The 11,614-nt window shown below is 48.4% G+C and overlaps 1 protein-coding gene across 2 annotated transcripts; it reads left to right on the forward strand.

Annotated features, from left to right (window-relative positions):
- The first annotated feature begins 5,849 nt into the window (after positions 1-5,849).
- Positions 5,850-11,045, forward strand: STING1 (stimulator of interferon response cGAMP interactor 1). Of its 2 annotated transcripts, none has more exons than XM_060637841.2 (7): positions 5,850-6,047; positions 6,339-6,439; positions 7,301-7,481; positions 7,733-7,841; positions 9,016-9,254; positions 9,969-10,155; positions 10,733-11,045. In XM_060637841.2, exons 1-7 carry the CDS (start codon positions 6,030-6,032, stop codon positions 10,921-10,923), a joined length of 1,026 nt encoding a protein of 341 aa, XP_060493824.1. In that variant the 5' UTR covers positions 5,850-6,029; the 3' UTR covers positions 10,924-11,045. The 2 variants fall into 2 exon arrangements, with proteins under 2 accessions (XP_060493824.1, XP_060493823.1); XM_060637840.2 differs by lacking the exon at positions 5,850-6,047 and adding an exon at positions 6,948-7,174 and having other exon boundaries at positions 6,326-6,439.
- The last annotated feature ends 569 nt before the right edge of the window (positions 11,046-11,614 follow it).

Here is an 11,614-nt window from a genome sequence, read left to right on the forward strand (position 1 = left end):
GAACATTATGTTGTATTTACAACCAGAGTTTTTCTCATGCAAATATCCATATCTACTTTAAAAAATAAAAATGGGATCATAATACAAATATTGTGGTTTACTGCTATTTTATTTAATGTCTGAATAGGTAATAATGCACACAATATAAAATTTAAAAGGTACAAAAGCACATAATGATATGCAGCTGCAAGTGAGTCTCCCTCTTTCACTTGTGCCCACTCAGTGGCCCTCCTTGAAGTTTACTACCTTCACCATCTTCTTACAAATGTATATGCACAGCTACCGTGTTGTTTCCACATTCACTGTTCTGCAGTGTGCTCTTTCACCTCACTATAATCTCTCAGATATTTCCATATCAGTTCATAAGGAGAGGCCTCAATTTTTTTTTTTTTTAGTGTTTCTTTATTTTTGAGAGAGAAAGAGAGAGAGAGAGAGAGAGCTGGGGAGGTGCAGAGAGGGAGATACAGAATCCGAAGCAGGCTCCAGGCTGCGAGCTGTCAGCACAGAGCCCGACGCGGGGCTCAAACTCACACACAAACTGTGGGATCATGACCTGAGCTGAAGTCAGATGCTTAACAGACTGAGCCCCTCAGGGAGCTGCTTCAATTTTTAAAGAGCCATAGAGTATTTATTGAGTGGAGGCACCAGAGTTTACTTAATATGAACTATTTGTAACCATTTCTGTGACTTCAAAGTATCCTCTAAGTGTCCCTCAGTGTCAGCAAATGTACATTATTTGTTGCAGCTGCTTACCCTGCCGCTCTATGCATGTACCACTGTTATTTTAACTGATCCCGTGGTGTTGAAAGTTTGGGTTGCTACCTATTTGCTCATTTTTCTCTATTTTGCTTCTAAAGCAAACAGCTTACATGTAGTGAGCCTTTTGGTACTGTCCATCAGAAGCTCGAAAAATACACATAATCTTTGACCCCTCAATCCCACTTCTGAGAATCGCTCCTAATAATCAGAAAAGAAAGCACACAAAGATGCACCTCATTATGTTCATTGCAAAGTTTCTTAGAGAAAAATTTTAAAGAATCTAAGGGCCCAATAACAAGTGGCTGCTTCAATCATGATTCATGATTCTATACTAAAGAATACTGGGCACACACCAAAAATTATGATGTGACTTTATTTTTATTGACCCACAAATATGCCTATGATATGTTCCTTAGTGAAAAAGCAGAATAGAGGGGTGCCTGGGGGGCCCAGCTGGTTAAGTTTTCAATGCTTGATTTCGGCTCAAGTCCTGATCTCATGGTTCAGAGACTGAGGTCTGCATCAGACTCTGCGCTGACAGTCTGGAGCCTGCTTGGGATTCTCTCTCCCCCTCTCTCTCTGCCCCTACTCCAACACTGCATGCTGTCTCTCTAAATAAATAAACACAAACATTAAGAAAAAAAAAAGAGATGGTAATACTCCTCAAATTGACCTATAGATTCAGTGCAATCCTTGTCAAAATTTCAGCTGGCATCCTTGCAGAAGTTGACAAGGTGATCCTAAAATTCGTATGGAAACTTATGGGTCCCAGAATAGCCAAAATAACCTTGAAAAAGAAGATCAAAGTTGGAGGATTCATACTTCCTGATTTCAAAACTTACTACAAAGCTATAGTAATCACGATGGTATGAACTGGCATAAGGATAGACCTTCCAGATCGATGGAAAAGAACTGAGAATTCACAAAAAAAATCTCACATTCCTGGTCGATTGATTTTTGCCAGTGGTGCCAAAACAATTCAATGGAGAAAGATAGTCTTATCAACAGATGGTGCTGGGACAACTGGATATCTACATGCAAAAGAATGACTGTGACCCCCTCACTCAAACCACATCCAAAAAATTCAAAATGGACCAAAGACCTAAATGTAAGAGCCAAAACTATTAAATTCTTAGAAGGAAACATAGGTTCGAATCTTTGTTGTTGTTTTTAAAAATTTTTTCTTAATGTTTATTTATTTTTGACAGAGAGAGAAAGAGAGGCAGGGCAAGGGGCAGAGAGAGAAGGGAACAGAGGATCCAAAGTGGGCTCTGTGCTGACAGCCCAAATCAGGGCTTGAACTCACAAACCATGAGATCATGACCTGAGCTGAAGCCATATGCTTAGCCAACTGAGCTACCCAGGTGCTCATAAGTTTGAACCTTGGTGACCTTGATGAGGCAATGGCTTCTTAGATATAGTACCAAAGGGACAAGTGACAAAAGAAAAGATAGATATTTAGATTTCATCAAAGTTAATAACTTTGTGATATAAGGACACCGCAAAGAAAGTGAAAAGACAACCCATAGAATAGGGGAAAATTTCTGCAAAGCACATATCTGAAAAGGGACTTGCATCTAGAATATATATATAACTCTTATGATAATTACAATAATACATTATTATTATAATAAAAAGACCAACAACCTAATTTTGAAAATGGGCAAAGGATATGAATAGACATTTTTTGCAAAAGATATACGATGGCAATAAACACATAAAAGGATGCTCAACATCATTAGCCATCAGGGAAATGTAAATCAAAACCATAACGAGATACTACTTCACACCTACTAGGATGGCTATAATCAAAAAGATAGATAAGAAACAAGTATAGGCTAGAATGTAGAGAAATTAGAACCCTCATGCATTGCTGGTGGGAATGCAAAATAGCCCAGCCGCTTTGGAAACTCGTCTGCTGGTTCTTAAAAAGTTAAACATAGAGTTACCATATGACCCCATGTCGTCCTTATCCTAGCAGGATTCCGGGACCTTTCCACATGAAAGGGATTGTGTGGGCAACCTCAGAAGCCAGAGGCCTTCCAATCCCACTCACACTCTGTCCCAGGCTCAGGGTCCCCTGAATGAGTGTTTAGGGGTTTATTTCTCTCCCGGGAACACTGATGACAAGGTCCATGGGAACTGTAACGGGGCTAGAAATAGAAACACATAGTGCCGGCCCAGACAAGCACTTGTGGAGTGTCTGGAGGGAAGCAGCAACTACCAGGAAGTGAGGAGGAGGCCCTAAGAGAAGGGCGACTGTGGAGCAGAATGCTATGCTCTGAAACACTGGCCTGAGGGCAGCAAACTGTGAGCCAGGCAGCCAGCAACTTGGGCCTAACTTCCCTGCTTTGACCCTTGGCTTCCGCCTTGGATGCCAGATGGTCAGCCCAGAAGAGCTTCGAGGTCTCTGTCAGAACAGAGGAAGTGGTGAGGAAGATCCCATGCATACAGCTGTTGTGACACGCCATAGGCCCCGAGGCCCCGGTCACAGACCCATTCTCCCATCCCCTTCTTACACCACTGACCCTGTTATGGGTTGAATTGTGTCCTCCAAAAAGATATGTTGAAGTCTTAACCTCCCAGTACCTGGAAGATAGTGTCCTTGCAGATGTAATCAAGTTAGAATGAAGTCATCAGGGTGGGCCCCATCCAACAGGACTGGTGTCCTTATAAGAGGAGATGCAAGGTGAAGACAGAGGCACACGGGTGAAGAACACCCTGTGACAGAGGCAGAGACTGAACGGTTGCAGCTGCAAACCGAGGAATGCCCGGACGGCAGGTGGGTGGGTGGGGCACCAGAAGGGGGCAGAGGCAAGAAAAGATCCTTATCTAGAGACTTCAGAGGAAGCATGGCCCTGCCATTGCACACTTCCAGCTTCTAGAACTGTGAATAAATTTCTGTTTAACAAATTTCTGTTTTTTGGGGGTGCCTGGGTGGCTCAGCTGACTAAACATCCAACTCTTGATTTCAGCTCAGTTCAAGATCTCACGGTTTGGGTGATGGAGCCCTGCATCGGGCTCTGTGCTGACAGTGTAAAGCCTGCTTAGGATTCTCTCTCTCCCTCTCTCTCTCTCTGTCCCTCCCCTGCTCAGACCCTCTCTTTCTCTCTCTCAATAAATAAAAAAATAAATAAATAAAATTTAAAAAACTTTTGTTGTTGTTCTAAGCCACCACATTTATAGTGCTTCGATACAGTAGCCCTAGGAAACTAATTCAGAACCCCAACATGATCTCGTGCTCCAGCTACACCAGCCATCTCTCTGTTCTTCCATGGACCAAAGTCTTGCCCACCCCAGGGCTTTCGCACCAGCTGCTCTATCAGAATGCTTTTCACCGGCACTCCTCTCCACCACTCTTCCCTTGCTCCTTCCAAGCTCAGCTGAAATGGCATTTCTTCCTGGAAGTCTAGATTTGGGTATTCCAGGTTCCCTTCAGAAAAAGAACAGAAGCCCACCCTCCCCCTCTGCAGCTGTAGTTAATCGCTGGTGCAGTTGCATAAGACCCACTGCCTTGCCCTGCTGTGCATGTCACAACAACAGGACCGGGCCTGACATATTCTCCAGCAATCCTATCCCATAGGCCCTGAGGCAATGCTGGGATTTTTTTCCTTTTAAAGCATACTCGAAGCAGGAAACAACCAATACATGTTCCACATTGGGAAAAGAAACCCAAGTAAACATAATGAGCAAACAGGGAAAAATACACTAAAAATCACCTACATTCCTACTGTATAGAGTAATCATTGTTAGCATTTTGAACTATGTGCTTCCACACCTTTTGTCATGCAAAGTAAGTTTCTTAAAATGCGATTAACTGTCCTGTATGCTGCTTTTTTCCAGTAAGAAATATATAATAAGCCTGTTTCAGGGTCAATAAATACAAAATTACATCATTTTTAGAGGCTGCCCAACCTTCTACTGTAAGGTGAATCACAATTTAGTTAACAAGTCCTCAACTGTTGGGCATTTAGATAACTTTCAGTTTTTCTCCATGTAAACAACACTGCTATGAACATATGAAAAAAATGGGCATTTTTGTGCACTTGTCTGATTATTCCTTGACAAAGGGTTCCTGGAAGTGGATTGCTACGTCCACAATCACACGTGTTTTTTAAGGCTTATGATGCATAGTGCCAACCTGGCCTATCAAATGGAGGAACTTCCTCCAGCAGAAGGGGTGGGATGAAGAACAGGTGCGGGGGAAGCGATGACCGGTGTGGAGGCGCAGAGCTGGCGGCGGGTGACCCCTGGGAGGGGTGGGTCTTGGGCAGCCTGGGGGAACAGGTTGCTGGGCACAGCTGACTCTTGGGACAGGTGTGAAGCTGTGCTCTGGGAGGGCTCTGCTCAGGCCTTCTTCTGGGCACCCTTCATTTTCTCTGGTTTTGAAGCAGCTGAGTCCTTGCTCACCTCACGGGGCCCCTTTGTGAGCCACTTACAGGGAAGAGAAGGTTTAAGGAATTCCTCCATTTGTAGGAAGTGATTTTCACAAACAAGAATTTTTAGGAAACCTCCTTGTTCCTGGGAGGCCAGTGTCATGTATGAATGTGGGGTGTCATCTTGTTTCCGGTTGCGATGTGGGGAAGGGTCCAGGCGCAGACTCTCTGACCTGGGCAGGAATACACTGCTGCCCCTCTGTGGGTGCCCCCCAATCCCACTCCTGAGGTCTGCGCCATCCTCAAATCAAATCAGCTTATCAGTTTGCGAGAGAGCAGCCCTGAGACACTCCCTCTCCACCCCAGGGGAAATCTTAAGCATGAAACTTGGTCCTGGTCAATCTTCTATCCCTTCTCATGAAATCAAGGCACAGAGCAAGCAATTCACCACACTGAGCCTCAGATTACCCGTCTGCAAAATGGGGAATAGTATTATACCTACCTGACAGGGTTGCTCAGTGGATTAAGTAAATAATATATGTAACACTTAGCATAATATCTGGTGCATGGTGAATACCTTATGATGATGATGATGATGTCGATGAGATTCCACTTGACTGCTTTTTTGGCTGGAACTGCAGGGTTCTCTCTGAGAAGTCATAGGCGTGGCTGCTTCCTGTGGAGAGCCAAAACTCCACTCCCCTGTGGGCTTTCTGCTGCCATAAAGCCCTTTACTAGAAAGGCTGTCATTACGGGAAATAACTGTTCATTCTCCCCACCTCCTTCCTGATATCACAGTCTTCAGAAAAAGAGGATCTGCATCTGGAAATCAGAATAAAAATAATCAGGCAGGGCAGCATGGTGTAGTGTGTCTGGGAGTGTCAGTCTGGTCGCATGGAGTCCTGCCTGGGTGTTGGTAGAGGGTGTTTGATCATGAGGGCTCGAGGTGGTCAGGGTTGTGGCCACGGGGGACTGTAACGGGTTTGTGCACACCTTCGGTTCGGGGGTAGCAAAGGGCAATGGAACAAGGGCCTTTGCAAGCTTGCCTCCCCATGTCAAGACTGGGGCATGGCTTATTGGGGCCCTTCCTCCTTCCCTGGGGAGCCGGAAATACCCTCCTCCCCTAAGCTGTGGTCTGGCAAGACGCCAGGGCTGGAGCGCTGTGGAAAAAGTTATGATTGGTTTTTAATGTTTCGTTTTCAGGCTGTACCCAGAAAGGCTGGCCTTTATCGCTGGGAGCCATTTCACCAGGCTTTCTTTCCCTGTCATCTTCCAGAAACAGCCCGGGGTTTCGGAGGTAGAAGGTAGGTAGGATCAGGAACAGTGGAGCAAGGGCTCTGAGGCTGAGGCCCCCGAGAGCCAGAGCTGGGTGGAAGTCTTCTGGCTGCCCTGCCTGCACCCCTTGAACTGCGGTGTCACCTTTGCTGACTAAAGTCTCCCCTGGGGTGGATTTTGGAAAGAGGGAAGTCCAGGTCCCCAACAGTCTCTAGGTGGGTGGCACCTCACAGGACACTTTCAGGTCTGGGTCTGGGACGGTTGCTGCTTTCTTTCTTCACTACTCCTGTCGTGTCACAGGGTTGGGTATGGTGTGTGTGTTGCTGGGGGCGGGGGGGCACATGCACTTGTCTCCCTGCTCCGTTTTCAATAAGTCTCTCCTAGACTGGAGCTCTGGGATGCTGTATGTCCGGCCTGTCCTAGAGGCTTCTCAAAGAGCAGCCTCTGGCTCTGGCTGGGCACCAGGGAGAAAGGAAGCTATCCCAAAGTGGTAGGGGAGTGAGAGGGTAACAACAGTGGGTTTCTTGGTGCCCACAGATGCCCCGCACTAGCCTGCACCCATCCATCCCGAGGCCCAGGGGCATGAGGGCCCAGAAGGCGGCTTTGGTCCTGTTGGCAGTCTGCCTGGCAGCCCTTTGGAGGCTGGGGGAGTCCCCGGACCATACTCTCCGATGGCTGGTGCTCCACCTGGCCTCCCTGCAGCTGGGACTGCTGTTCACGGGGGTCTGCCATCTGACTGAGGAGCTGTGTCACCTCCACTCCAGGTGACTCTATTACCCATGGTGACTGGGCACCCAATGTGTCTCACTCCCTTGACCCCCGACCCTGCCCCTCCTTGAATCTCTCTGGCTGAGCTGGGCTGGAGCCTGGGGCTTGACTGTCACCTGCAGGTACCAGGGCAGCTACTGGAGAGCTATGAAGGCTTGCCTGGGCAGCCCCGTTCGCAGTGGGGCCCTGCTGCTGCTGTCCTGTTATTTCTACAGCACCCTCCCCAGCACAGACCTGCCCTTCACTTGGATGCTTGCCCTCCTGGGCCTCTCACAGGCATTGAACATCCTCCTGGACCTCCAGGTAAGACCCAGAGAGAGGTGGAGGGTGTAGCCGAATGGAGGCTGCAGCTAGTATGACTTACTCTGACCTCAGCACTGGGAGTGGGATTAGTTTAGAGGTTGGTCCTTAGAGTAGAGCCTATAATGTCTGCAACAGTGGGTCCGGCAATGGCAGAGAAGGAAGTAAGTTGACAGCAGATTGGGAAATCTTCTTGAGGAGGAGGGCTCCAGTTACCCTTCATGGAGGCCTCCTTGCCCTGTACTGCTGTCTAGGGCCTAGCCCCAGCTGAGGTCTCTGCAGTCTGTGAAAAAAAGAATTTCAACGTGGCCCATGGGCTGGCATGGTCATATTACATTGGGTACCTGCGGCTGATCCTGCCAGGTGAGTCATTCTCTATGCCCCTCTCTCTAGGTCTCTAAGACATACAATTAGACATAAAACCTCTTGTGTTTGTAGAACTTGCTGTATTTTTCAAAGACTTTTTATTCCTAACAAATCATTTGATTCCCAGAGCAATTCTGTAGGTATGAAGGATGTTATTATGTCTGATTTACAGGAAGGAGTATGGCACTTAGAGCCATACTCCTTCTCCCTTGTTAACCATGGGAAAAGTGACTTCTCCCTCATTAACCATGAATTCTTCCAGTGAATATTTACTGCATGCTTTGTGTCCTTCATGTACATTTTGCCTTTTAATTCATACCCTGTGGGCAACGAATAACCAACATCCCTGTTTTATTTTATCTTATTTTTTTAATGTTTATTTATTTTTGAGAGACACAGTGACAGAGTGAGATCAGGGGAGGAGCAGAGAGAGAGGGAGACACAGAATCCGAAGCAGGCTCCAGGCTCCGAGCTGTCAGCATAGAGCCTGATATGGGGCTCAAACCCACAAACTGTGAGATCATGACCTGAGCCGAAGTCGGACACTTAACCGACTGAGCCACCCAGGCGCCTGCAACATTCCTGTTTTAGAGATAAGAAAATTGTGGTTCTGCGAGGTGAAGAGACTTCTCCAAAGTCACATGGCTTAGTGAGAGGAGGAGACAGGATTTGAACCCAGGTCTGTCCAGAGCCTGGACGCTTGACCTCTCCACTGTGAGCCCATGTGTCAGGTCTTATTTCTTCTGACTTGCTGGCCCAGACCATGGTTCTCCCGTATCTCACTGCTATCTGCCCTTGTCACCAGGGCTTCTGCTAGGAAACACGTCTGGAGATAGGGCCAGACTCTGTGCAGCTGGAAATGCTGGCAATGTAACCTCCCAGGGCTCTTCCTGCCTCTCAAAGCCCTAAAAGCTGTGGTGGGAAGGAGTGGGGCAGGCCCAGAAATCTGGACAAAGGACAAGTGAGGCGAGAGAGAGGTGGTGGGGGTGGAGGGAGAGAAGGAAAGGGTTCCTGAATGCTCCGCCCCTCCTGGTTCCTGCACAATGCAAGTGGACTGGACCCTTCGTTCTCTTGAACCCGCACATTGAGGGGACCAATGACCTGGTCTCTATCCCGGGTCAGGTGGCAGACAGGGTTAGTAGGAATGACCTCTCGGGCCTTTCCACCCCAGGGCTCCCGGCCCGGGTACTCACTTGCAATCAGCTGCACAACAACATACTACGGGGCACAGGGAGCCATCGGCTGCACATCCTTTTCCCACTGGACTGTGGAGTGCCTGATGACATGAGTGTGGCTGACCCCAACATTCGCTTCCTGTATGAGCTGCCCCAGCAAAGTGCTGACCGTGCTGGCACCAAGGGCCGGGTTTACACCAACAGCGTCTATGCGCTTCTGGAAAACGGGCAACAGGTGAGTGTGCAGTGAGGTGGGTGCTGCTAAAGAGGAGTCAGGCCCAGAGCACCAGAATTCTGACCGCTGGCCAAGCACTGATAAAAATTCACTGCCTTTCTCTGAGCCTCAATTTCTCCAGTTGGTGCCAAGATTCAGCTCTGAATGATGACAATGATAAGTAACCCTTATTTAGCACTTACTGCATACCAGATGCTATTCATGTGACCGCCTCATTTAACCCTCACTGCCACCTTGTGAGGTAAGGATGGTTATGACCCCTACTTTACAGATAAGGAAACTGAGACTCAGAGAGCCAGCAAGACAGTGGATGATTTCAACCTGAGTATACCATGCACTTGACCATAAAGCTGTCCTAGATGAGGTTCTGAGAATGTCTGAAAGATTTCACATAGATTGAGGGAAACCAAGAACAGGTTGAACCCCAGGGCCCAGCTCCCAAATTCATTTCCAGCTGGAGCAGTTGACAGCAGGTGACTTGATGGGCCTTGCCCTGGGGTCTGAGGGGGAGGATCTGTGAAGGAAAAATTTAGCAAAGTCCTGATCCTGATTTTAGGAGCAAAGACCACCAGACAGCATAGATCCTATCAGGAACCTCCTCCCAGTGCTCCATCTCTACAGGCTGAGGGAGGGGGGCCCCAGTAGTGGCACTAGGGTCCAGAGTCTGTCTGCCTGGGCCCTGGTTGAGTCTTGTATTCCTCTCACCTCCTCCAGGCAGGCATCTGTGTTCTGGAGTACGCCACCCCCTTGCAGACCCTTTTTGCCATGTCACAGGATGGCCGAGCTGGCTTTAGCCGGGAGGATCGGCTTGAGCAGGCCAAACTCTTCTGCCGAATACTTGAAGACATCCTGGCAGACACCCCTGAGTGTCAGAACAACTGCCGCCTCATTGTCTACCAGGGTGAGGGGTTGACAGGCTATAGGGCAGGAAGAGTCAGGTGTCCTGAGGGGTTAGAAATAGATACGACAGCACCAGGTCCTGGGCCTTCCCAAGTGGTCAAGGCATTCAAGCCCTGCATTCTTCCTCCCTGGGAGAGGTCCTACCTCTCCACCTAGGGCACTCAACTGCTTTCTGAGGTGTTCAGCTATTTGTCCTGGGTGGAGTGTAAAGAGATGGGTTCTAGGGGCGCCTCACTTCATCTAGGGATGCCAGAAGAAGCAAAAGAGCCCCAGGTCGGGAGCAAAGACATCGGGGCTGCAGCCTCAGCTCTGCTAATGCATCACTGTGTGACTTTGACAGGTCCCTGCCCCTCTCTGTGCATCATCTTGAAAACCGGGAAGGTGGAATTCTGTTATCTCTAAAACCACTTCTAGCTCTAGAATTCCATGAAACTCTAGCCCCAGAGTCTAGTGAAGGGGAGGGGGTGCCGGGATGTGCGGGAGAAGAAGGTTTGGAGGATCTGCCCAGCAGTCCTCAGGGTATGTTAAAATGAGAACATATGAGGTCTTCATCCACACCTTCTCCATCCCTGTTCCAGAACCCGCAGAGGGAAGCAACTTCTCCCTGTCACAGGAGATTCTCCGGCACCTTCGGCAGGAGGAAAGGGAGGTCACTGTGGGCAGTGTGGGGACCTCAATGGTACGCAATCCCTCTGTGCTGTCCCAAGAGCCCAATCTCCTCATCAGTGACATGGAACAGCCTCTCCCACTCCGTACAGATGTCTTCTGAAGCCCAGGGTTACCTGGTCTGCACTCCCAATGCTCCCCAAGATTCTGGATTCCCAAGACTCTGGATTGAGGAGCTTTCTTCAGCAGCTGAATGGCCAGAAGAATCATTTCTTCCCACAAGGACCCTCTCAGAGATGGTCCCTGAACTTAACATCTCAAGATGAATCCTATGACCTTGGGCAAGTTATTTTGCCTCTCTGAACCTCAGTGTGCTCATCTGTGAAATAGGATTATAATCATTGCCCTACCTACCTCACAGGGTTGTTGTGAGGACTATGTCTGGAACTTTTTTGTAAACTCTAAATGCCAGGTAAACTTAAGGGACACATCAGGTGTCTTCCACTGGACCTTCTAGACTGTCTCTCTATCCCTCTCTGCCTCCTCTTCCCTGGGATGGCATCACCAGGGTCCCTTGCTCTCTGGATTCTGTTCATGCTCAATCCATGAGGAGCCCCACTAGGAGAACAGAGGGAAGGAGGAGGGTGATATAGGGGTAGTTACTCTCCCAGATCCCTCCCTGCAGTATCAAGATCACTATGGGCTCTCTGCATCTTTGACCTAAAGTCACGGCTCTGCCATGCTCTCAGTAGCCCTGTCTATCCCCAGGTTCCATTACCTGCCCCTTCCCCATGCTGCTCAGGCCTACCAGGTCCTGGTAATGTCCACTTGTGGCTTCCTTATACCTGCCCTTT

This window comes from Panthera onca, chromosome A1 (assembly GCF_046562875.1).
Source record: "Panthera onca isolate mPanOnc1 chromosome A1, mPanOnc1 haplotype 2, whole genome shotgun sequence".
NCBI classification, from domain to species: domain Eukaryota; kingdom Metazoa; phylum Chordata; class Mammalia; order Carnivora; family Felidae; genus Panthera; species Panthera onca.